Source organism: Syngnathus typhle, linkage group LG21 (assembly GCF_033458585.1).
Source record: "Syngnathus typhle isolate RoL2023-S1 ecotype Sweden linkage group LG21, RoL_Styp_1.0, whole genome shotgun sequence".
In the NCBI taxonomy this organism is placed as follows: Eukaryota; Metazoa; Chordata; class Actinopteri; order Syngnathiformes; family Syngnathidae; genus Syngnathus; species Syngnathus typhle.
In genome coordinates, this window is record NC_083758.1 from 7,586,790 (window position 1) to 7,612,077 (window position 25,288).

The 25,288-nt window shown below is 52.8% G+C and overlaps 4 protein-coding genes across 11 annotated transcripts in view; 3 read left to right on the forward strand and 1 right to left on the reverse strand.

Annotated features, from left to right (window-relative positions):
* The first annotated feature begins 93 nt into the window (after positions 1 to 93).
* ikbip (IKBKB interacting protein) lies at positions 94 to 3,485 on the forward strand. Of its 2 annotated transcripts, XM_061268901.1 has the most exons (4): positions 94 to 661; positions 737 to 854; positions 2,454 to 2,675; positions 2,736 to 3,485. In XM_061268901.1, exons 1-4 carry the CDS (start codon positions 471 to 473, stop codon positions 3,255 to 3,257), a joined length of 1,053 nt encoding a protein of 350 aa, XP_061124885.1. In that variant the 5' UTR covers positions 94 to 470; the 3' UTR covers positions 3,258 to 3,485. The 2 variants fall into 2 exon arrangements, with proteins under 2 accessions (XP_061124885.1, XP_061124884.1); XM_061268900.1 differs by lacking the exons at positions 2,454 to 2,675; positions 2,736 to 3,485 and adding an exon at positions 1,199 to 2,413.
* LOC133145409 (cytoskeleton-associated protein 4-like) lies at positions 3,355 to 5,695 on the reverse strand. The gene is made up of 2 exons (XM_061268897.1): positions 5,210 to 5,695; positions 3,355 to 4,716 (listed from the first exon to the last, which is right to left on the reverse strand). Exons 1-2 carry the CDS (start codon positions 5,612 to 5,614, stop codon positions 3,616 to 3,618), a joined length of 1,506 nt encoding a protein of 501 aa, XP_061124881.1. The 5' UTR covers positions 5,615 to 5,695; the 3' UTR covers positions 3,355 to 3,615.
* Positions 5,696 to 5,769: 74 nt separating this feature from the next.
* bltp3b (bridge-like lipid transfer protein family member 3B) lies at positions 5,770 to 16,353 on the forward strand. Of its 3 annotated transcripts, XM_061268887.1 has the most exons (25): positions 5,770 to 6,782; positions 6,859 to 7,038; positions 8,703 to 8,865; positions 8,948 to 8,986; positions 9,053 to 9,144; positions 9,228 to 9,417; positions 9,514 to 9,654; positions 9,722 to 9,889; positions 9,957 to 10,137; positions 10,205 to 10,288; positions 10,363 to 10,518; positions 10,841 to 10,953; positions 11,012 to 11,153; positions 11,216 to 11,409; positions 11,512 to 12,210; positions 12,286 to 12,866; positions 13,174 to 13,257; positions 13,483 to 13,631; positions 13,737 to 13,885; positions 13,950 to 14,100; positions 14,231 to 14,266; positions 14,984 to 15,243; positions 15,311 to 15,413; positions 15,480 to 15,592; positions 15,658 to 16,353. In XM_061268887.1, exons 2-25 carry the CDS (start codon positions 6,995 to 6,997, stop codon positions 15,784 to 15,786), a joined length of 4,161 nt encoding a protein of 1,386 aa, XP_061124871.1. In that variant the 5' UTR covers positions 5,770 to 6,782; positions 6,859 to 6,994; the 3' UTR covers positions 15,787 to 16,353. The 3 variants fall into 3 exon arrangements, with proteins under 3 accessions (XP_061124871.1, XP_061124872.1, XP_061124873.1); XM_061268888.1 differs by lacking the exon at positions 14,231 to 14,266 and having other exon boundaries at positions 5,770 to 7,038; XM_061268889.1 differs by lacking the exon at positions 13,174 to 13,257 and having other exon boundaries at positions 5,770 to 7,038.
* Positions 16,354 to 16,536: 183 nt separating this feature from the next.
* The window catches only part of anks1b (ankyrin repeat and sterile alpha motif domain containing 1B), a 35,351-nt gene continuing 26,599 nt past the window's right edge, over positions 16,537 to 25,288 (forward strand). For all 5 annotated transcript variants that reach the window (XM_061268890.1, XM_061268891.1, XM_061268892.1 and 2 more), the window contains exons 1-4: positions 16,537 to 16,808; positions 17,169 to 17,719; positions 23,680 to 23,760; positions 24,676 to 24,832. In XM_061268890.1, coding sequence (XP_061124874.1) covers positions 17,589 to 17,719; positions 23,680 to 23,760; positions 24,676 to 24,832 — 369 coding nt within the window. In that variant the 5' untranslated portion in view covers positions 16,537 to 16,808; positions 17,169 to 17,588. The remainder of the gene's footprint in view (positions 16,809 to 17,168; positions 17,720 to 23,679; positions 23,761 to 24,675; positions 24,833 to 25,288) is intronic.

The window sequence follows — 25,288 nt, forward strand, 5'->3', positions numbered from 1 at the left end:
TTAAAAAGCTCATTTCCTTAGTTTTGTGTCAGCGTGAGCGAACGCTGGCAACCGCTGACGTGGCTGTCTGAGGCGTTCACGGTTTTCCAGGAAAGTGGGAATATTGACTTTTCAAAAACTTTGTGACAATTCCTTCGCAAACAGCTCATTTGGTCACTGCTTTGAATCGGGTGGGGTGTTAGCAGTAGCTTCCGTGCAGTTATTTGCAGCAACTTTGGAAGTTTTTATTTGAACCCCGAGTCGTCACTTTCGTGTGGGCTTTGAAATTTACGACTTCCGTGAAAGCAGCATTATTCAAGCACAACCGGGTCAAAAGAAATGAGGAGTCGACGTGCAAAGAGTGGTTTTTAATCCTATTTTTGCTTTTATCTGTATATTGTGAACGTTTTGGGGACTTAAGTGTTTCATCTTCAAGAAAATCGGTGAGTTTTTTTTCCCTCCCCGTTCCTGCTGATTTAAAGTACGTCAAAATGCATGGCGAGGTGAAGCAAAGAAAGAAAAAGCAAAGTAATGAAGTCGTCACTCCCGATTCTGCAAACAAACAAGACCAAGACACAAAAGCAAAGCGTGGACATGTCAGCACGCCTTCCAAATCCTCCAGTTTGGATCTTAAATGCATCATGTGCGTACTTTCGCTTGCAGTCTGCGCTGCACTCAGCTGGTAAGTTCAAACCACACGTGCATTTTTAAGTTCAAATAATATTTTGTCTCATCTTAATGTTTTTTTTGTGTGTAGGATGGTGCTGCAGCAGAATGCCAGGTTCTCTCAAATGGAGGAAAAATGTGCACGTTTGTATGGCAAGACGTCAAGTTTGTCTCAAATGCAGGAACAAGTCGAGATGGTTTCCAAAAAAGTAAGTTTTGTTCGAAAATGTGCAACGTCAACACTTTAGAGCTCATTTATAAACTAAAGTGTTATAAATGCATTGGGGTATGAATCACAGAACCTCTCCAGCTGTAAGAGGAGAGTTTTTGTATCTCATGAAGGTTCCAAATTAACCCATGGTAACGTTTGTGGAATCGCATTTCGGCATATTACACGTAAAGTGTCCACCCACCAAACAACAGACGACAGTGTGTCAAGCTCCACCCTCTCGGGTACCCTACCTCAGGCGACCCTCCCATCCAACAAATCTGTGGATTCCTGGCTTGAGCGCTCCCTGAGAAACGGCCCTCCTGTTTTGTGTTGCGGCTGCAGCTCGCCGCCTCCGAGGAAGACCTCCAGGCGGCGCTCTCCACCGTATCCTCGGAGAGCGGGCTTCGACGGGATGTTTCTGAGCTGCGCCTCGCCGTGGCGACGCTGCAGGCGGAGGACAGCTTGGCGTCGGGCGACCTGCAAGCCATCAACGCCCGCTTCCTCAACGTGACGGAGACGTGGCAGGACCGGCTCGCCGCCGCCGCCTCCGAGCTGGCTTCCCTCAAGGCGGAGTCCCGGGAAGCTCACGGCAGCGCCGCCGAGCGGGTGAACGAGGCCGAGCGGAGGGCCCGGTCGCTGGCCGAGAAGCTTGAGGAGCTGGAGGACAGCACCAGGAGGAACGCCCGAGCCATGGAGCGTGCCGAGGAGGACGACGCCAAGCGTGCGCAGGCGCAGCTGGACTGGAACACCCAGCAGATCCACAAAATGGATGAGAACATCAAGAGGCTGGCCCGCAAGGAGGCGGAGCTTAGCGCCCAACTTCAGGAGCAGCTGCCGCGGGCCAAAGAGTGCGAGGAGCATCTCCCCCACGTGGAGGAGGCGCTGCGCTCCATAGTGAAACTGGGGGCCGACCTGAGCGGCGCCGAGAAGCGCATGGAGGAGTTAACCCTGCAGATGTTCTCGGCCGAGGACAACATGCTGAAGACGCTCAACCGGCTCCTCGCCATGCGCCAGGAAGTTGACGCCCTACAAGCTCGCGGCACCATCCTCAAGATGAAGAGCGAGTTGGAAGTGGTGCGGGAGGCTGTGCACGAACTCACCATGGTACTCAGGGCGGGGCAGACTAATGAGGAAGAAGAGGAGCCGGATGAAGAGTGGGAGGAGCCAACCGAAGCCCCTCAAGATGACATCACACAATAATGACACTGCAGAGAGGACAGGAAGGGCCTCTGGAATTATTTTCTTAGTTCAGTGTCAAAATAGGTCAAGTTTGGTTTTTTTGGTTACTTTGTGTTACTATTTTTCTGTGTTAAATTATCCCCCCCCGTGCATCCTCATTAGTGTGCTAGCAGAGCTGGACTGCTGCTCATTTGTAGATGATTGATATTTTACCAATAAATTGTCGAATAAACAAATTGGATTTTTTTAATTTACCGAAATACAGTACAGTGAGAACTTTAATTAGTCTGTATCCAGTAGTTTGGGAAATAACTGGATTACAGGTATAATAGCGCCCTCTTGTGGCCATGTTGGGGAAACACATCAGCAAGAACTCACATTGAAATAATTCTCAACAGAATCTCGTTCTGTCTTGCAGTGCGAGAGCGTGCACCTGATGCTGGACGACGTAGGGGGTCGCCGGAAGGCTGCGCGGGCCCAGCTGGAGAGCCTGGAGCAAGACGTGGGCCAGCTGAAGGAGTGGGCGTCCGGGCTGAGCCACGAGCGTTCGGCGCTGCGGTCCAGCGTGGACGCGCTCAGCGGTGCCGTGGACCAAATTGAAGCGCGGACCTCCGCCATCACGGTGGACTTTTCCAACAAGGTGCGTTTGATTCATCGGCCTCTACTTCTTGTTACCTGACTGAAATACCCCCGCCAATAGGTGGCGTCGATGAGGACGGACGTTCGGCGTATGGACGGCCTGCGCTCGGAGCTGGACTCCCTCCTGACGCAGGTGTCGGAGCTGGAGGAGCAGGCGTCGCGGTCCGAGCGATCCATGGTGGCACGCATCAGCGACGTGCTGGCCGGCAGCATCGAACGAGTCTCCAACCTACGCGCGGCGTCCGAACGCAACGCGCAGGCCTTGGAGAAGCTGCGCCGACGCCTCCCCGAGCTGGACGCCGCCGACCGCAGCGTGGCGGAGCAGCTGCGGGAGCTGGAGGGCGGCCGGGCTCGCCTCATCCGCACGGTGAGCTTCGCGGCGGACCTCAAACCCAAAGTGGGCGCCATCAAGAGAGACTTCGGGGGCTTGGAGCCCCGGCTGGCCGACCTCACCTTGCGCGTGGGGAACCTGGCCGAGGAGCTCGGCAAGAGGGACGAGGAGATCGCCCAGCTCAGACGCACGTTAGACGGACTCACGTCGGCCCAAGAGCAGGACATCAGTGTCACTACTGAACAGGTCTAAGTTTTATCAGAATTCGATTTTTTTATTTTTATTTAATTCGACTTTCTGGAGCTAGAAGGTCGTCGTGTGTCGTATACATGAAAACGTGACATTGAGGTCAAGAAGAGTGTTTTTTTTATTGGAAAATAGAAAAAAGGAGTAAACAACAAATTCTTGACAAGAGCTTATTGCTTTTGATTTCCAAAAAATCTTTGGGGAAGGCAGGAAGCTGTCAAATAAAAATAAAAACCCTAACAGTGCAGATTGAGTGTTGATTCACAGCTCAGCAGTCCATCCAGCTCCCTCCTCATTTCTTGCCCTACCTGTGCAACTTCAAGTTACTAACAAAGAAAAGAGTGTTTTGTGATTTGTGACGATGCTACTCTTCCGCCTGGGCTTCTGGACCTTGGGACAATGCCGCCAGCGTCTGGCTGGCCTCCTCCAAGGCCGTCTGTAAGGCGACGATGGCTTCTTGCTGCTCCTCCAGCTGGGCAGCGTGCTCGCTGGTCCCCTCGGCGGCCAGCCTCTCTAGCTCCTCCACTCGCTGCGCCATGAGTGAGTCCGTGGTAACCAGCGAGTCCTGCGCCTCCCCCACGGCCGCCACGTTGGCCCGCAGCTCCTCCAGGTTCTTGCTCAGGACCTCCACCTCCTTCCCGGAGAAGGCTTTGCCGGCCAGGTCGCTCTCCTGGGCGTCGTACTGGGAGAGGAGCGACTCCACCTTGGAGGTAATGGACTCGCCGTTCTCCTCTGAGGCTTTGAGGCGGGCTTCCATGTCGTCCGCTCTCTTCTGCGCTTGAGCGGCCACTTCGTTTAGCTTGGTCTCCAAGTCGCGGACTCCCTCGGTGGCCACCTCCAGGACGCCGGTTCGGTCCTTGAGCGTCTGGACTTCCGTCTCGGCGTTAGACACGGAGAGCTTGAGACTTCCCACCGTGTCCTGCACCGCCGACCTGAAGGACTCCACCTCCAGGGAAAGCGACGCCACTTCCTGGCTACGGGTTCGGAGCTCCTCCCTCACAGAGTTGATCTGCTCCCGGATGGAATCGGCGGAAGCGTCGGCATCCTGCTTGGTCGCCCTGATCTCGGCCACCACGTTCACGATGGAGGCAAGCTCCTGCTTGACCATGGCGGGGTCTTCGATGCCGCCCAGACGGGCCTTCAGGTCGGCCAGCTGGTTCTGGGCCTCGCCCTGGGCGTCGGTGAACTCGGCCACGCTGGCGCGCACCGAGCGACTCACCTCCTCCAAACGCTGCTCCACCGTCGTCTCCAGGGAGGAGAAGTCCCGCTCCCGGGCCTCCTTCACCTCGCTGATGCCCTCGGAGAGCTCCTTGAGGAGGTCTTTCTGGAGCTTCTGGAGGGCCTCCTCCACTCGCCGGGTCTCCTCCTCGCCCCTCGCCATCCGGGTCATTGCACCCTCCAGTTCGGCGCGGGTGGCGCCCAATGACGACTCCAGACTGTCCACCGTGGTCTTCAGAGAGGCAACCTAGAGTTGGAAAAATTCGAAAATATTAAGGAGAGCATTTTACGGTGGAACCATGCAGATGATGATTCATCAATCTGTCACAGTATCGTGGTAACTACTGCTGAGGAGGTCAGATTTTCGTTTTGCCTTTTGATGATTGGTACATATATGGACCCAATTCTACTCAAAGTTCCCAGAACCTTTGGAGGACATGTTGTACATAAACAAAAGTGATCTTAAAGTCAGAATGAAACCAAACTGCTTTTGATATTCTGGGGAGATTCCTTAGAAGATTTTGAGTACGGCTCAAGAGAGTTGATTGACTTGCCATGTGTGTAGTTTGCATTCAGTGACCCCCATGGGGGTTCACCCAACCCCTCAAGCCAACCCCTGACCCGCCCCTCGATCCAAAAGTATACCAAGTACAGACACAAAGTACAGGGGCTGCACCGTCACAATGCTGGAATTAATAATTAGTTGGGTGCAGTGCCTCCTTAATGACATCTCAACGAACCTGTTGAACGACGCCGTCCATTTTGCCGCTGATCTCGGCGCTGATTTGCGCACTTTGGGCGTGCGTTGCGCTCGTCTGCCGAATCTCCTCCACCACTTTCTGCAAGTGGAAGGCGGCCAGGCCGGCGCCTCCGATCATTACCGCGTAGAAGAGCATCGAGAACAGGGTGCCCAGGCAGCTCCTGCCGCCGCTGCTGCTGCCCCCGCTGCTGCCGCCGCCGCTCTTCTTCCCGGATGAGCGCGGCGACCCGTGGGCGGCTGAGGAGCGCGGCGACCCGTGGGCGGCTGAGGAGCCGCTCACGCCGTTACTTTTCTGGGTCTTCTCTTCCTTATGTACCGGTGCAGCTGCAGAAGCTGCAGCGGCTTTCTCGCCGGCGTTGCTCTTCTGTCGGTTCTTGGCCGTCATGATCGCTGGAGGTGAACTGTGTGAAAAGAACGTGTGTCGCTGCGCTGCCCGTTTTTGCGTTCGTGGATGGATGGAGTTTTTTTCTTTTTTTTTCTTTTCTTTTTTTTTTGTTGTTAAACCGGCGCTGCAATAGCGTATCAGGGACCGAGTCGTGTCTTTAGGTTGGCTTATGGGACGTCCCATGTTGGACTCCTGCAGGCGAAACTAATGCAAAAAGTGCAAAAAAGTGACCACGAATGAACAAATATTTAACTTCTCAAGCAACATTTTTTGGTAGTTAAGCATTTATGCGTTATGTTAAACTTTAAAATGATATTATTATAATCTGGGGGCGTGGTTTAGAAGCAAAACACCTCCCACCATACGTGGCAACTGGCCTCCTGCCACATCCCATAATGCCACCTCACAAGTTTCTAAGGAACAAAAAGTCCTTGTTTTACAATCTATGGGTAGAATGGATTAAATCTAAAACATTTCTTCCTACTTCTGATTGTTGTAGCTACTTGTCGTGCAGAGAAAAATGTAGTTTTTAGATCTGAATCGAATCTCGAAACGCAAGAAATGACACAAAAGGATTATTGTACATGCCCTACAAAGAAAGAAAGAAAGAAAGAAAGAAAGAAAGAAAGCGTTAACGTTAAGCAAAAGTACAATGAACAAGTGAAACCCGCAGTAAACAAAACGCTCGCAATTCCAATCCTGTCCGCTAGAGAGCGCCAAAGTAACGTCTACGTGTACTGCGTGTCCACCACGTCATTTCGTCTTGAATCAAAATGAGATAATACAGGAATTTTGCGAAAAATTAAACCTGTGAAGAAAAGACTTCGTTTTTGAATGATTAATAAAATTTGCATATTAATTTAGCAAATTTCAGCCGGTGACACATTTGTACACATTCACAAACATTAACTTAAGACAGCAATTTCAAGTGATTTGCCATTTCAGGGACAATTTTATTGTATTGAGACCTTTAGATGGAAATGTTTTAGAGTAGACACGATGCCTCCCAAAGGCATCATCACTTTTTCCGAGCGTCGCATGAATGCATCACGGCTGCACGCCCTGCCCCGGTGACAGCAGACACCGCCCGCCGCCATCCAGGTGCTCACCTCGGGGGAGCTTCTTTCTGGACCTCCTTTGTTTTCGGAGCCTCTACCGAGCTGAGGAGGTGTACCACCACTGTGCTATGCTTTGTCTCCAAGAACGACCACCTAATGCCCCGAACCCCCTCCTCCTCCTGCCAGGAAAAATGAAGAGGGAGCACGGTCCAAAAATGAGGACGGCCACGTTCTGACTCGTCCGTGTCGCGTCCAAGCTGCAGTTGGAAAGCCTGCTAAGCAAGCAACCACCCGGGGCAAGTCTCCCGGACTTTGCGGCGCCATGGCCGGGCTCATCAAGAAGCAAATCTTGAAGCATCTCTCCAGGTTAGTGAGCCACACACAAACCGGGTACGGGGGGCGATCGGCAGGCGGTTTCGGGGGTGATCCAGAAGCTGCTTGACGGTCAGCCTACCCAAACGCCCGACACCAAGACTTTGTCATTGTGGTTCAGGACGGCTTGTCAGCCTTTGCAGCCGCCGTGCGGCGATTGTCGGTCGGCCTTTAGCCTTCGGTGACCCTCGCTGAGCTCACGCAGCTAGCCGGGCTAAGCTAACAAGCTAATCCCTCGGCAGCCCAAATGACAGGTAGAACCGGTTGCCTTTCCGAGTCTGATTTATTCAAATAACAATCTTAGACGTACCTTTAATTGATCTACCACTTAAAACTTAATTTTAAAAATCATTTTTATCGGTATGGGAAGCAACGTGAACGTATTCCAACGCGTCATTCGATTAGAGCCAGGTGCTCATATCTTGTTGACATGTCATTAAACTTGCCGTGTCATCTCGTTTTACTACTTTAGTGGCCTCGCTTGAATTCAAATCATCTCAGGTTTTAGCCCTTAATCACGATTTTCTTCCCGTGTTTATTTGAACTAGCTCCGAGATGCCTGCATTATTTATTCCTTTCCAGGGTTTCCTCAAGAGTCTTCAATGGCTGAGCTGCTGTGACGTCACCCATTGTTTTTCCTCCATCCACCTGCCTCCAACCTTACTGCCTCTTTCTGGTTTATAATCTGTTTCTGCAAACAGTTGCTTCATTTTAACGTTTGTAGAGGAAGTGGCAGCAGAAGTGGCAATGTTGCCCCAGAGCAGGCCTGTTGGCGTCCGACAGGTCGCAGGAGGTCGTGTCGAAGCGCCCTCGTGTTGTCACGCTCGCATCGTCTTTGGTTGTGTTGTTTGTGTCAACATGGGTGCAAAAACTGTGCTGCGGAATATTATTTCCTCAAATAACGCCCTTCACGCTTATATGCACCTTCCCGTTCTTCACTCACTGTTTTTAAAACAACACTGTTGAACAATTGGCATGTCCTCCATTTTGTGTTATACCTTTTTCTAGCATCCATTTTGAGGCGAAACCTTCTATTGTTATTGGCCTCACCGCCGGTGGATAACTGCATGAATCACGCTGGCTTACTGTGGGTGCACTTGAAGTCGTCCGTGTGCGTGAGCGAGCAATATTTGGCAGGATGTCGCTTTCTGCATCGTGCTCACCTTCACGCCACTTTCAGGTCATAAACAAATCCCTCGACCTTCGCTGGCAACGCTGGCAAGAATAGATTTTTTTTTAATATCATTTTTTCTCCTTCAAATGTTGTTGTGCTTGCGTCTCGACTACTTGTGACATGATTGTGCGTTTTACTTTGTGTGTGTGTGTGTAGCCAGCGTGCAGGTTGCCTCTGCTAAATAATTTACGGAATTGGAGAGGAATGTGACGCTGCTTGTGATAGGAGGAGGTCCCGCATTGCTTTTCGGGCCTCACACCCTCTGTAACTTTTTCTTTCGAAATTTTTTTGCAACGCAACCATTTTGTGTCCCCCCCGGCATTCCACTGGAAGACTGCAGATGTCCGCTTTGTGTGTTTTAGTCTGTTTGCTCAAATCCTGCAGTGTGGACACACACAAAAAAAACAACTTGATGGACCTTGTGCAAACACCAACATTTTCTGTGTGAATTTATTCTATGGTGATGTTTCCCGTGTGCCGGCAGGTTCGCCAAGAACCTGTCGCCCGACAAGATCAACCTAAGCACGCTGAAGGGCGAAGGTCAGCTCACCAACCTGGAGCTGGACGAGGAGGTGCTCCAGAGCTTGCTAGATCTTCCCACCTGGCTGGCCATCAACCGCGTGTGCTGCAACAAGGCCGCCATCCGCGTACGCCGACACGCATTTCCGATCATTTGATGGCACGCCGCCGCCGCATTCGCTCATGATCGTTGTGTCACCCCGTCCACAGATCCCCTGGACCAAGTTGAAGACTCACCCCATTTCCCTGGTAAGTTGCTACCTGTTCATCGAACCGTTTGGGCGGGAAAGTCGCCTCATTTTTATGGTCTTCCAGACACTTGATAAAGTGGAAATGGAAATGAGCACTTGCGATGAACCCCGCCCCCCAAACGGCCCCTCCCCTATAGCGACGGCGTCGGGTCAGAGGTGAGCTTCCGCCCGAAAAGAAATAAATGAAAGGTGGCCCGGAACGATTTCTTGCTGACGGGTTTGCACGGCGGCGTTTGCAGCGAGTACGGCTTTGCCGAGAAGGTGGTGGAGGGCATGTCGCTGTCCATCAACTCCATCGTGATCCGCATCGGCGCCAAGGCCTTCAACGCCTCCTTCGAGCTCTCCCAGCTGCAGGTGTACAGCGTGGACAACAGCTGGAGCCTCAGCGACCTGCGCTCCACACGCATTCAGGACCCTCAGCGGGGGGAGGTAAGCAAAACTGCACCAAAGCCTTTGTCTGCAGGGCGCCCTCTGCTGGGTGTGATGGTGCATTGCCAGATTAGGACACGGTCTCATACGTTGCAGCTGCTGTCCTTCAAGGAGATCAGCTGGCAGATGATCCGCATCGAGGCCGACGCCATCCAGAGCGCCGAGCACGACATGCTGAGCGCGCCCATCCGCCTCATCACCAACCAGTCCAAGATCCGAGTCACGCTCAAGCGACGCGTAAGATGTCCACACGCAACCGCCCGCCGCCCCCGTCTGTCTTTGACGTGTCCCCGTTCCGGTCCAGATGAAGGACTGCAATGTTGTGGCCTCCAAGCTGGTTCTGATCCTGGACGACCTGCTGTGGGTGCTGACCGACTCGCAGCTCAAAGCCATGGTGCAGTACGCCAAGTCCCTCAGCGAGGCTATGGAGAAGTCGGCGCAGCAGAGGAAGAGCTTGGCCACCGAGGACCAGGTCAATACCGCCGCCCGTTCGACCCCTTTGACTCACCTAATAATTTCCCCTCATTCTCGACTCGCAGGCGTCGTCCGGGCTGCCCTCGACCCAGCAGGCGCGGCCGGCGCAGACATTGGCGGCGGCCGACCAGAGCGCCACCATGGCAAAGCTGTTCAGCGACCACGACGTGTGCGAGACGTCGCACCACCTGCAGATCAAGCATCTGGACCTGCACATCTGCGACGACATCCACGCCCCGGACAAAGGTGGCGGCAAATATGACGCTTTTGTCGTCGTGATTTTTACACAAGGCGTTTTTGTCTTTCTTGGCAGTGATCAAAAAGAGGATGACAGGTGGGGCTATGCAGCTGTCCTTCAGCTCCATCACGCTGGACTACTACCCCTTCCACAAAGCAGGTGTGCCCTTTTCTGACATATTTCAGTCAATATGATTTTTTTTTGTGCCTCTAGTAACAACCTGACTGTTCCAGGCGACAGCTGCATGCACTGGATGCACTACAGCGAGGCCACCAAAACTCGCGAGGATTGGGCGCGGTGCCTCCTGGATGAGTTCAAGTCCAACGTGGAGATGCTGAAGAGTGCGGTGCGAGGCCAGCAGGGGGCGGCGCCCGCCCAAGGCTCACCCGGTAAGCGCGCACGGATGGGCGACGGGCGCGACTGTTACGGCGCGTGCACACACGCTGGGTTTTGTGTCCCCAGTGTCCGTTAGGGACGATGTGTATTGGCCCATTGGGCTTAGTGAGGCCGAGGGAGCCCTGGTAGAATGGAGCCCGCACATGCAGCCTCCAGCCCAGTGCTGCTGGTGCCTTGAGCCAGGTACCATGCTGTGCTGTGTGTGTGTGCGCACGCTCCGGTGCGGTGCGGTGGGACGCGGCCCAGCCGACTCCCCTCGGTCACTCGTCTCGTGGCTCTCGCTCGCCTCATTCTCACCCGCTGATTCCTCCCAAGGCAAGATCAACACGTCGTCCACCTCGTCCTTCAGCGCGCTAACTCAGAGCCCCAAGACGCAGCTCATGTCCAGCTCGGTGGTCCTCAGGATGGCCGACTTCAGCATCTACCAGGTTGGTCGCCCCAATCGTCATCCTTCGCTCCCGCTGATCGAATATTTGGTGTCGGCAGGTTTCCATGGCAGACCAGCGGCGGTCCAGCCCCAAGACCATGATCTCCTGCAACAAGAAGTCCTTGTACCTTCCTCCCGAGATGGCGGCCATCCACGTCGAGTTCACCGAGTATTACTTCCCGGATGGAAAAGACTACCCCAGTAAGTCCACATGCTCTGTGGTGGTTTTTCGATTTTTTTTTAACGGAGCTCCCCCCCCACAGTCCCGTGTCCCAACCTGTACGCCCAGCTGAACGCCCTGCAACTGGTCTTGGACGCCCGCAGCCTGGTGTGGCTCAACCTCTTCGCTTTGGACCTGCGGCAGAGTCTGGAGCAGTTCATGGAAATCTACAAGCTCAGTGACTCGCAGAAGCCCGACGAGCACGTGGACATCAAGGTGGACGGCCTCATGCTGAAGGTATGGGGAGTTCAAAACTAAGCAGAACCACAAATTGTAAACTAGCTCAGTTGTCCAGCTGGAAGATTGGAGTGTCCACTAGTGGTCTTTACGTCCTCGTAGCTGGTGATCCCGGCCGATCGGGACCCCTCGTGCCCGCCCGACCTTCCCCGCTCCGTCTCCGTGCAGACGTCGGAGATGGTGGCCACCAACACCCGCCACCCGGCCAATTGCACCCGCGCCCACCTGGAGGCGCTGCTGCAGGCCTTCCAGGGCAAAGAATTCTTCTCGCCCTCCTACGTCTCCTTCCCCCGCTCGTCCTCCTCCCTGCCGCTCCTTCATCCCGTTTTCCGCTACCACGCCCACGAGCAGGACACCCGCCTGCACGACATCTACCGCGGCCTGGTGGCGCCCAGCATGACGGCCGACGCCCTGAAGATGCCGGCCGCCGCTGACTTCTGGGCGATGCACTTTGCGCAGTTCTGGGTGGACTATGAGGGCAAGGGGCGGCCGCAACCCTTCGTGGACTCCTTCCCCCTCACCGTGTGGGCCTGCCAACCCGCCAAGCTCCTCGCGCACCAGGAGAAACTGCGGGGAATGTCCCGCAGCGCCTCCGCCGACTCCGCCGGGCGTATGCAGAGGAAGCGGCTGCTGAAGGAGTTCTACAGCGCCGACGGCGCCCCCCCGCCGGCCCACAGTCCATCCAACGGACTCCATAAACCGCAATCGTTGGACAGCTTGCCGCCTTCTCCTTTGGCGTCTTCAGGCAAAGATGCTGATGTCCACCTGCTGGTGCAGGTTAACAAGCATCTCAGCGCTCAGGTACGCTTGGCTCTCATTTCTTTGGGACGTGTAAACGGAGTTTAGAGCCAAAGCTTCTCGGCTATCTTCCCCCAGGTGAGCCACCAGCAGTATGTGTTCCTGATGCGTCTGCAGCGCAGCATCAAGGCCCTGCAGCAGACTTTGCAGCAGGACCTGGAAGACATGGGGTGTCTGCGCAAGGCTCCACCCCAAGGTCCCGCCGACCACCGGCCCTTCACCGCCTGCCTGGGCCTGCTGCTCAAGAGCGCCGAGGTCTCCCTCCTCCTCAAGCCCGTCGCCCAGACCGAAGGCTCGGGAACTCCTCTCGGGTCGGAGCTGTCCCCCTCGGCGAGCGGAGGAACCTTGGAGCCGGCCGGCGACGTGGAGGCGAAAGGGACCGCCACGGCGGACGAAATGCTGTGCGGCAACGTGCCCGAGGCTAAAACATCTCGGGGGCCCGACCCTCTGGTCCCCACCACCGCCCCGGCGTCAAATCACCAGTCCTCACACGAGGAGAGGACTTCCTCGGCCAAGAGCGCCGGGAGCCGGAGTTCCGGTGAAGGCGAGGAGATGGTGGCCGAGGTTTTCGCCAGCGAGGACGAAAGCAAGCTTCAGGCAGGTGAGCCGCTTTGCGAGGACAAAGCTGCGGCCGCCAAGATGACCCAGTCCACGTCCAGGTATTTGCTAGTTTCTACTTTATGCTTAGCTAGGAGCTTTCCACGCACACTCAACATCTACCACTTCAGTCAGTCGTACATCATGCCCTCAAAAAATAACCTTGGCTGCTGCTTCGTGTCCTCGGTGTGACTTGTCTTACATCCATAAATAGCAGCGATGGGCTTCACTATGGATGTTCTCTCTACCTTCACCGCGCTTGTGTCGTCATTTCTCATTTCCTCCTCTGGTCTGCAACATTTCTCAACTTCCTTCTTGGCCTCTTTGCTTTTGACTCTCGCAAGGTGTGTGTGTGTTCTCTCCACCAAGGAAAGGAAGTTTGTCTGTCGTTTCCGATCTCCTCAGCTCCTCATCTACCAGCAGATCCTCCTCCCTTTATTCCATGTCCAACATGTAAGGCCCAAATGGATCTGTGACTATCATTAATGAATTATTAGAACGTGTGTGTGTGTGTGTGTGTTTGTCTTTTGGACTCATACATAAAAGTGCAAAGTTGAGCACGTATTTGCACGTTTGCATGCGTCCAGTTTCTCGGGTACTTGTGACTAGTCCCGCATGCCCGCTGACGTTCATCCACGTAGACGTGTGTCAGACAAGGGCGCCGTTTGTGTGTTGCAGCGGGCGCCTGATGCGCGACCGCTCGCAGTCCAGTTTCTCGGTGACCTACAAGAACATGAAGAAGAGTCCGTCCCTGCAGTCTCTGGACAACATCTCCATCGACAGCTACCTGCTGGAGGACGGCGACGCCTGCAGCCTGACGGAAAGAGGTGCGCGCACCGTTGCAAGTTCACATCAAGCCACCAGGCGGCAGTGTTGCACAAAAAACAAACCTTGAGGCCAATTCTCTGCTCTTCTTGTTTTCCTGTACACAGATGACATGTCCATCTCTGGATTCAAGGCCGCCGCCGACAGCGGCGCCGAGGTCGCCGCCCCCGCGCCAGTCCCGGAGCAGGAAGGAGGCGTGTCCCCCGACACCGTCAGCGCCGCCTCGCAAAGCATCGACGACCCCTCCAAGGACATTGTAAGAACTCTGACGTCTGTTTGCCTCCGAGGGCGAAGTCTACACGTGTGCGTGTGTTGCGCAGGTGTCGGTGCTGGTGCTGAAGGTGCACTCGGTGTGCGTGGCCATGGAGGCGGTGGGCGAGAGCACGGCCGTGGCTCTGGAGGTGGACAAAGTCACGCCCGTCCAGTTGGGCAACGTCAGCTTGCGGCAGTACCTCAGCAGCCGCAGCCTGGGTAAGCCCCGCCCACGGCGTCCTTCCATCGGCTCACTTTGACCGTTAACTTCGGAAGCCTCTTCGGTGGTGATTAGGAATCACTGGACTAACAGACACGCTAACACGCCTTGGTCATATTTACCCCGCAGGTATGGTGTGTTCAATGCCGGCTCAGAGCGGCCAAGGTAACACCTGCAACCTGGTGTGCATGCTCATGTGTGTGTGCGCGCCGTGACACTTCTGCTTCCGTCGCCTTTGCACAAGTTCTGCCACACGTGCGGAGGTCACGTCTCGTTCCGTAGCCACGGCGACGCCCGCCTTGAAGAATTTGCCGGTAATCGACGGGGCGCTCCCATTATATGCGACATTAAGCCATGCACAACGCGCGTGCTAGTGGAATCGAGTGCAGATGTCGAGTCTTCCCCGACTGACTGACTCACCCTCCCTCTCGCACATCACTCACTAACCCCCCCCCCCCTTCCACCTCGCCACTGCAGCAGCAGACTTTGCGATTCCTGCCGACGAGAGAAAACCTCTCGCTGCTTCCGGCTATCTCGCCTCCACCCCACCCCTCCCCTTCCTTCTTTTGGACCCGCTGTTGCTGTTATTAACCTCGACATCACACCATGACTCCCCTCCCTCGCTCTTGTACGCACAAACCTGAATTTCATAAATGCGCAAAACATTTGCAACAGTCGACGTGTCGAACCGAGGTCCTCATTCTTTGCCGAGAGTCGCCAGCTGCTCATCTTCTCGCACGAGGGTCAAAGTCTCTCTCCTACCTTTTTGCAGCACTTTTTGTCGCTTTGTGGCGTCCTTCCTGCCTTTTCTTCAGACCTATTCGTCCATTCTAGATAATATTGCCGGTGATCTAATGCGCCCATCAACGTTTATGTTGGCAGGCCCGGCCAAAGTGCCCACGCCGTCCAAGGGGGCCCCCCACCGCCCGGAGGTGCGGGCCCGGCTGGAGAGCGGGCCTTGCGCCGCCGCCCGCTCTCCGCTGGCCGAGCGCAACGGCTTCCTGGAGTTGCGCCTGAGCGGCTACCGGGCCGGCCTGCTCATGTCCACCTTGCGCAACCTGGCCCACTTCCTGGAGGACGACACGGCGCCGCAGGTGCTGCCCATGGAGATCAGCGTACGGGACACGCACATAAACTTGAAGGTGAGCCAAAATGTTCTTGATGAAATTCAATGAAAACAAAGCTTACTTTTTGTTTTCTTTGCCGCAGGACGACAGCCAGCGGGACAACCCGTCCGACTCGGAGCCCGTCACCCTGCAGGTGAACAGCCTGCTCATCCGCCGACGTGACGACGGCGCCTTCTCCATCGGAGGTGAGACGCCCGCACGTTCGTCTAACATAACCCGAGCTGACTTCGCCCGGTTCCTCCCGCTCACAGCGGACCCCGAGGCCGAAAGGTCGACGACGGATGGCGGCGCCCTGACCCCGGTCAGCGAGGTCGCCTTCGCGGAGGCCGCGCAGACCCCCGCCGGCCCGTCAAACCACGAACAAGTGAGTTAGCGCCGTTGCGGGCGTTCTCAGACGCGCACGTGATACCACGACAACCGCTCCCGCAGATGCTGATGGAAGAGAACGATTGCCTGAAAGTGGAGCTGTCCCGGGCCAAAATGGCGCTGGCCGAGGTTCAGATGGAGAGGGACTCGCTGCTGCACAAAATCAACAGCCTCAAGGTCAACACCAGCTAGCCGCTTACCGTGTGGATATTTCCTAACTTAATAATTCCTTCATGAAGCAATGCAGAGGATGAAGAAAAGTTTTTTTTTAACAGCAAAATGACGTGTGTGCGTGTCGTGATGTGGACTTGGGCAACGGTTGAATCCAATCTTAATGAATGTTTCTGAGGAATGTCACCGGGGAAAGATCAATTTTGCACATCTTGCTCTTATATGTGTGTGTGTGTGTGTGTGTGTGTGTCCTCTTAGAATGTGAGAGCTCTTTTGTACACAGATCTGAACTGTTGCACAGTGTTGAATGTGCGCGTCGGTGAGAACAAGCATTTCATTCCCCAGATGAGTTTTTATGGGTTGGGCCGCTTCCCAGCTATTTTTCTAGTAAAAATGTACAGCGTGTACTCCCGTTCAGCTTCGCTCCATTGCTCTTTGTGCATCTTTCTGCCCGCGTGGTCGTCCGCCATCTTGATTGAGCTGTGCAAAGGGAGATGAGCTTGTCATATTTTGTCTGTCAACGCTGCTGAATTGCAGATTAAAACGAGCAAAAAAAATAAATAATCTAATGCGAAAGTAAGAAAACCATCCACTGAGATGATGTTTATTTTGACAGGAAATGAACTTCTTTGGAATGTTTTATTCAGAATTGTTTTTTTGTGTTTAGCAATTAAAAAAAAAAAAAATTTAATTTTTGTTTAAAATGACAACAATGTGAAAAGAAATCCTTTTTGTGCTCATCATTGCATTGACCACCTGACACAGTCGTAGCATTTTATTTTGAAGACTCGAACAAAGGTATTGCATTCCCGCCCTCTTCTTCGACTGCTCGGCAGCTTCATCGTGAGGGCCAGGAAGTAAACCATCGTGCTTTTAAAATAAAACAAATCCGAATTTATAAGTACGAAGATGCTTTACTGAAGAAAATGTCATTGGCGTTATTTAACTCAATTATACAAGTGAATTCCAGCGAAGCATCGTCTGTAAAACGCTTCAAGTGAGTCTGAGATACAACATGACCAAATAATCGATAAAAAATTAAGGTAAGAAGGCATGTCTGTATACTTAAAACATTAAAATACTGCTAGAATCATTCTGTATTGTTCGGGCTAATCTTTTCGTTAATTAGCTAGCATAGATTTGTTGTGTTGACGTTGGCTTGTTAAAAATGATACTGGATTGAAAGGTGGCATTTTTATTTGATTTAGTAGTTAAACGTAGGTTAAATAGAGACGTGGCAGTTGTATTTCATGTTTTAATTAAACATATACGTAGTTGGTATACTTTATTTCATTTTGTAGTAAAGTTTAACGTGACAAGAGATCCGCGTAGCGCTTTATTCTGAAAGCGGAAACCGGAAGTTACCGGTTAGTCAAGTGAGCTTGACACGACTCTGCACTCAGGGGCACCGGCCAGTGCGGAAGGTTCAGCCGAGAGCGGTGGAAGGAAGACCGGCTAGGGAAGCCTCTTCCCGTGGTGGGCGTGCACGCTTTCACCTCCAGCTTGTCATCAGCTGGATCGGAGCGGGACCAGAGTGGAGGCTCGCTCGGGGTAAGCCAAAGGTCTTCACGGCGGGTTCCCCGGAGGAGGTACCGGAGCTCGAAGCCTGAATGAACGGGGAGTACCTGAACACGGTGGTGTGTGCGTGCGGGGTGGAGGTGGTGGTGGTGGTGGTGGTGGCGGCGGGGGAAGCTCTCTGCAGCATCCGAGCGGGAGCACCGGCAGCATGCCCCCGCGGTGAAACGAGCGTGCACGGAGCTTGAATTGATGGAAGATTGCGGTCGTCGCTGGCCCGACATCGTCGTGCACCACTCGTGTCCGGGATGGGGAAGGAGCAGGAGCTGCTGGAGGCCGCCCGCACCGGGAACGTGGCCGTGGTGGAGAAGCTGCTGAGCGGCAAGAGGGGCTTGCTGGGCTCCGGCTCCGGTTCCATTCCGCTGCCCAACCTGCTGAGGTATGTTCTATGTCCTTGAATCAAAGAGGGCTTCTTTCCAGCTTTGTATGGTGAGAACAAAAGCCCTGCAATAATATAAAAAAAGACTTACTTTGATGCCCATTGGAAAACAATGAACCCTACCTGAACTAGAACCTCAAAGAGACCGCTCAGGTGATTGGTTGCCTCCTCCTCGCCCTGCAGCATCTTCTCACCGGGGACAGGTGATTAGGGCGATCAAAGCAAGGAGGGTGGGCCTCGGGCTGAGTTGGAAGCCCTCAACTAGGGGCCGCAGTAGATGAATGGCTTTATAGTTAGTAATCAGCGTCAAAGTGGAGGCGGTTAACAATGTAAAATGTCACTTCAAACGTGACCTGTGAACTTTAACCTTTTGAAGAGTTCTTCAGCCGACCTTTCAAAAGTTGTTTTTCAATCAGAGAAATAGCACTTTATATTTTTGTACTTTAAAACAAAACTACTGCCTCTCAGTCAGCTGCTGTATATTATTAATTTTGCAGACGATAAAGAATGAACGAGTTTTTGTCTACATGCCTTGCTCCACCATTTGTGTGCAAATATCCGACTGATTCGTCGGATGATGCTCAGTGGTTTTCTTGTAGTGTAAGGTCTTTTTTTGTTTTTCAAGCATCCCCTCATTCACGTGCTGCTATGGCTGCAAATGAGGCGTGCAGATGTTAGCTTGTCGCGTTCAGGGGAAGCCCGCGTCGCTAGCTTCATTCCCCTCCTCCTCCTCCTCCTCCACTTTTGCAAACAAACAAGCTTTAAGTGAGTCTCCGGAGAAGACGGGCTCTCACACTCCCCTTCGCCCGTGTTTGTACTTTTGACTCACTGCAGAGTGGGGGAAGGCTAAATGGAGCTAAACTAACGCTAATAACAGGAAGAAATATTTTACGTCCTGTGTCAAGCCCGTCTAATCTACAGGCCGGTGACCCTGCCTTACATCACGCATTCCGCACGGCCCTCCTGATGGATTGCGTTAGCTGCTATCGTGGCGAGAGGGGAATCCTCCAGGCCCGATTGGATAGGACTACTTAAAAACTAGAGAATCGCTTTGAGGGGTTTGAGCAAGCCCATTTTGGCCGCAAACTAGTCGTGCCTGAATTAATGTGCAACTAAAGTCCATCACCCAGACTTCATGAAGATACATCAATGGTGACACAACGCTGAAAACCTTCATGATCCAAGATCAGTACATCATGCCCGTCTAGGCGTCTGTCGGATTATTATAAACAATTTGTGAACCTAGCTTCAACAGGCGTGCAGGACATTTCTTGGCAGCCTGATGGCGTTAAGCGTGCAGTTATCCTCTAACTAGCTTCGGCGAGACGCATGAAATATGTGTTGGCGATTCATCTTTTCTTAAAACGAGCCATCAAATATTCATCTGCTGCAGAACTGCTCAATGAAAAACGGACCATTAATCATGCGCCCGACCGCACGCGAATGCTGAGAATCACGAATTTGCGCTAATGTTATTGTAATGATCGGATAGAACGACGAGACGGGCATGATAAATTGATTTTGGGCTTTCTCTTGTCATTGAGGTAGTATCTTTGCTGAATCTGGATTGGACTCGAGTTGCAGATTTGGTCAGGTCCAAAAAGTTTGCCGCCTAAAACGGGCTGCCGTATGAATCAAAACTATGGACAGAAATTTCTTGAATCCAGGCCGCCTGAACGGGCTGCGGTCCAAATGCCGTAATCCCGAGTCTGTACTTTGTTGTTTATCTCAGCTCCTCAGAGCCTTTTCTTTTACAGTTGGAAGACGTGCTTTCCGCAACCCCGCTACCCGTCTCATGTGTCAGCAGCGTATTCATTTACACGGCGTATTGTCCTGCAGTACTTTCCCGTCTTGCTCGTCTCCTGACTCAACGGGGAGACACTGGAGCTCTTGAGTAAGCATTCCCGAGCACCCCTGCGGGCTTCAGCCTACACGCTTTGCAGCTCTTTGTGCGTCGCCTGTCCTTCCAGCATCCTCCCTTTCTTCTCGGTCCCGCCGAGTTAAGCTCAAGCCCGACCAGTTTGCCGTTTTGAAAGTAAACGAGTGACCGACTGGAGTCACCTTTGATGGCGTGTTGCAGTTGCCAAGGCCCCGCGTCATCGCCAAGCGCGATTTACAGCACGCACCTTGACTCATCATTCTGCCGACTTCCTGTTTCATTAGATCGGCCGACCCCTCTGCCTTCCAGTCCCTCTGGCCCTATCAACGCTGAGTCACTGCGAGACCATTTGTGGCCGTCTGGCCCTGAGGGAGGGAGGGAAGAAAGAGTGCGGGTGGGCAAGGGGCGGTGCCGTGTGATCTCCGTTTGAAAAAAAAAAAAGCAGACTTGACCTCAAGACGGGTCAATGTTTCAATCAAGGTGAATTTCTACAGAGCCAGATGACGCATTTATTTTGCATTGCATTTTATTTTGAAATCTAGTTGAGGTGGGTTTGTAATATATTATTGAATAGGCGTGTATTGTTTTTGCATTCAATTATTTGTGTACTTCATATAAGGAGCCACATGCTGCTTCACCAGCCACCTCAATGCAGTGCAAATCCCATTTTGCACGCAAATGGCGGTTGTCAAACACGTTTGTTGTTGTTGGCATTGTCGCCTGCCGTGTGTGAGCCAGCTAATGCGATGTAATTGGGGCAGGTTGTCTTGCGGGGACTACCCCCCTCATTTTTTTTTTTTTGTGCAAGCACACCTCCCATGGAGTTTTTTTTTTTGTGTGTGTGTAGGGGAGCTGCTAGCGGAAAAGCTTTTGGAGAAAGCTTGAGAGAATTCACCCCAGGGCTTTGCAGACGCCGTTGCGCGTGCCCAAAATTGCTTTTCGTCTTTTGTTAGCGGAATAACTTTGTCGACGACGTGAAAAAGATTGTGTCTCCTTGTCGCCGACATCCTGCAGGTGACACTGGAATGGCTTGTGTAATGATGCTGCCGCTGTCACACAAACACGGAGCGCGGAGAATTTGAAAGCGTCTGAAATCTTAAAAGTCATCTTTGATGCTTTGGAGGACATTTCTACTGCAGCTTCCTCCAAACTGTTGCTCGGTGCAGGCTGAAATCTTGCTTTGTTCGCAAAGCTCTTGAAGCTGCTGGGCGTGTCCTTTTTCGGGCGGTGACTCTGCACTTTTCTGTGTCCTGAGCGTGTAAGAGATTTTCTGCTTGGTTGATTTAGTCATGTGTGAGGCTGGGTGTATTTTTATTTATTTTATATATATATATATTTTCAACTTTTTCAAAGTTTTGCAGATGTTTTTTTATGTATTTTAATTTGTTCTATTTTAGATTTGTCAATTTACCGTATTTTCCGGACTATAAGGCGCACCTAAAAACCTAACATTTTCTCAAAAGCTGACTGCGCCTTATAGTCCAGTGCGCCTTATATATGGACCAAATTCTTAAATTTAAACTGGCCCGAAGCATTGTGTGATGAAATCAATCATAAGTGGCCCGCTGAAGACTATGGATCATAAATCAAAAAGACTATGGATCATTATTTTGTGATTATAAAGTCATTTGTTGCGTCTGAAGTTGGAATAAAAAAGATAAAATGGGGAATGATTTGATTTGGATTAAAAATCGGACATGATGCATTAATGGTGCGCTTTATAGTCCGGTGCGCCTTATATAAGGACAAAGTTTTAAAATGGGCCATTCATTGAAGTCTTATAGTCCGGTGTGCCTTATAGTCTGGAAAATACGGTAAATTTATTCTATATCTATATTTTTTTTTTCTTAAATATTTGAGCTTTGTTTCGATGACTTCCATTCCAATTTGTGCTTGTCTGCGTTCCCAGGCTGCGCTTTCATGTCAACAAGCGGCCATGTTTGCCACGTGGCAGCTGGCCTCCGCCACCTGTGCCTCCATCCCACCGACAAGAAGGCAACATATGCCCGCGCGTAGCCGCCATATTCCCGCCCGGCGTCGATACGCTCCTTCCCGCTGACTCGACATCGGCTCTCGCTGGCGAGCGCGGGATTGAATCACATGCTCCATATGAAGTGGGTCATATAGTAGACGGCGCGGGGGCTAGCATCCATATGTTCCTGCATCTTTCATGAGCCACGGCATCGGTGCCTGAGCCCCTTGCCGGTCTTCCCGACCCGGCATCGACACTCCCCCCCCTTCCACATGCCCTCCCTCCCTTCTCTCGTTAATTGGAAAGGGCAGCCAGCGAGCTAGCGAGCGCCCGCGGGGGAACGTCGTAGAGAAGCTGGTGGCGGGAACCAGGAAGTGACAAGGCCAAAAGGGGGAAATGCCCCCCCCGAGACGTTCGTCAAGCTGTGAGCGTTTTTTTTTACTGCTTCACGAAGCTTCCTTGTCCTCAGTTTAGTTTGCTCCACAGTCTCTCTTAAATACCTTTTTGGGGCTGGGGAGGGAGAGAGAGCGTACACGTCTCCCCTTAGCGGGATTTATCGCCAGCCGGGGGCCTCCTAATGTCTTGATTCACGGCGTAACGTGCCGCCTCTCCCGACTCGCCGGCGCAGCCGTCACTGCAATTGGCAGATGCGTGCCGGGAGCCGTCGCGTGTCATCGCAGGCCCTAAGTCACGCCGGGTGTTGTGAGCGTGCCTTGTTTATGCCCACCCGACTCCCACAGGCACTTGACTTTATAGCACTGCCCTGTTGTGTATTTATAGTCGAGAAGGAGTTGGCGTTGACTTGCAACGCCACAGGTCGCCTCTTTAAAGCGGGCCTCTTGCGTTCGGAAAGCGCCTTTAGTGGCAAAACCCGAAGATGCAGCGAAAGGTCGGCGCTTTTAGGTGCCGAGCATTTGTCGCTGATTCATCCCAGGACGGCCGGTTGCCGTGGCGACCCGCACCATCTGCGCCTGCTCGCTACGTAAGCAGGAGATAGGGAAGGCGCGGAGGCCCCCGTCGCACGCCTTATATAGGCATCGTGCAACGCTCGCCACTGGGCTGCTGCCAAACACGCAGAGCAGCGCTTCAAAATAACAACACAGCCGCCCGCCGTAGGCAGGAGTCGTCCCCCACGTTGATGTCAACGTTTGCTCCACGCCGATGCTATTATTCCAACGTCTCTCTTATGTTGTCAAAAATGGCCGATTAGTCGGTCCGTCCCTAAAATGGAGGCTCGTCCCAATACTTTTGTCCGTTGACTGTTTCGACGCGCTTCACCTTAAAGTAACTTTTCTATGAGTCGGTTATGCAACCAGGCGTGAATTTCACATGCGAAGAGCGGCCGCAAAGTGGAGTGCCCCAAAGCATCATGGGAATCGAAAGGCTTTGCGGGCTTGGACATGAAAGGACAGCTTCCGACTTGAGTGTTTGTCACCTGGCAGGTCGAAAACAAGCGAGCGAGAGTGTGTGAAGATCTCCCGGCAACAGGAAATGAAGCAAGGCCACTTCCTGTCTGTCATCTGTGGCTGAATCCCCCCCCGCCGACCTGCTCGTTTTGGTTTTTCGCGAGGAGGCTGACGGCACGTACGAAGCGTCCGGCGCTTCCCGCGCAAGGGCGTTTAATTTACTCCGCCCGTCACGATACGTCGCCGCCACGGATAGACAAACACCAACACGTTTCCCCTCCACAGATCTCATCGGAAGCTGTCGGCCATTGCGGCGAGTGGCAATAGTCCAACTGCTTTTCCTCCGATTGATTAATTAGTTAAGTGAAGTTGGCGAGGTGCATGATGAGAGCGGGAGGTTTTGGCGCGTTGCCTTGGGGCTACTTCCGTCGCCGCCCTGATTAATAGCGCCAACAACCGATTACATTGAGGTCAGCTCACCTCAGCGTGTCGTCCAAACATGTTAGCGTTTTTTGTTTCACCTGCGACTTGGCTGGAATTCATCTCGTTTCCACTTTTCGGCCCTCGCAGGAGTCCAAAGAAGAACATTTCGTTCCAGCCAGAGAGTTTTATGTCTTAATGAGAAGAGTGGCGCTGAGTTTATGCCCGCTCAGCAAAAAGTTGCTCCGTTACTATGTGCCAATTTTTTCTTCCATTCTTCCAGCATCTGGAAGGGCCTCAACGTCAACTGCACGGACAGCTCGGGATACACGCCGCTGCATCACGCCGCGCTCAACGGACACAGGTACCGCTTAACACACACACACACCAACTTTGTGTGCGGCGTGACGTGCGCGGAAACATAAGCAGGGAACAATTAGTTCCGCCTCGAGCTGCGGTACCTGATTGATAGGAAGCAAGAAGGAAAGGGCACGCGGCGGCATTTGCATTCCGCTCACAAGTAAACATTCTCAGCCAGCGTCCTTCAAATAAACTTTGGCTGCTCTCGCGTTTGGGTCAGAGTGAAAATCGAGATTGGTCGCAAAAGTTGTCGGATAACGTCTATCTTTGGAAAACGGCTTGCTTTGACCCTAAATGGCCCCTTTTTGGCTTCTCGAGACTATTTTTGTGGGTCTACTTGTGATAGCCTAGCGAATGTTCTTGTTGCCAAGTAAAACTAGCTTTGGGCGTCTGGATTTTCAAAATAGTTCTCCAGGGTGCATCGGAGTAATTAGCTGCTTTCAAGCCAAATGTTGCTAATTGAAAGCGGCTAACGTAGCATCCCTCCACTGTCGCGGCGGTGCGGATTAGCCGGCGAGCCAGCGCACCATGACGAGGGATTAGCGACGTGTTTTGGGGGCAATTATGTGGATTTCCTGCTGCGGATCAGCCGAACAGAAAGGGGCAAAAGAAAACCGGAAATATTATTCATTTAGTCATTTAGATTTTTTATTTTTTTTTTGGTGGGAGTCTTAGCGATGGGAGCATCGTTCCGAATGATTGAAATTAGCAGCTCGTTAGTCGTCGCCGCCTCTCCGCTCTGCTTCCCCCGCTGGCATTTGGAATGCAAATGAGCCGCCTCGGCTGGGGACTTCCTGTTCGGGAACGCCGACTGTTTAGGGTTAAATAGCCCTGCCGCTTGTTGATTCGACGACACGCTCTTATCGGGCATTTTCGAGTGGCGCCGAGGTGGAAAGGTGACAAACTTTGTCTTCTTCAGGGAGGTGGTGCTGAAGCTGCTCCGCTTCGAGGCCTCGGCCAACGTGGCCGACAGCAAGGGCTGCGTCCCCCTGCACTTGGCCGCCTGGCGGGGTGACGTGGACATTGTGCGCATCCTCATCCGACACGGGCTTTCGCCCTGCCAAGTCAACCAGCAGGTGATTGATTGCCAAAATTGAATTTGGTTGTCCCTAATGTCGTGTCCTATAAGTTGATTTTTTCCGCTTCCACTTCTTCCCAGGCTGTAAATTCTTAAACAAAACCAATGTGCCGTTTGGAGGGGCGGGTTTACGGCGCGCCGTATTTTGCCCTCGTATTTTCTCGTCCTCAGTCAACACGCACGCGTTTGGGAAAGGGGGGGAGGGGTGACCCGGGAATGCCTGAGATGGGCGTAATAAGCGCAAAAGGTCACTGCCGCGGTAAAGGGACGTGATGGATAGCGGCGCTGCAGGATTATTGGAGGTGAGTTGATTTTAGGAGGCGGCGGTAAACGCCAGCCGGCTCGCCATTTAGCACCTAATTGCTCCCGCCGGTTCACATCCGCCGCTGTTTTTGTTCGTGGTGCATGTGAGGAAGCGCCGATTTATTAGGAACATCGAAGACATTTGTCCCTA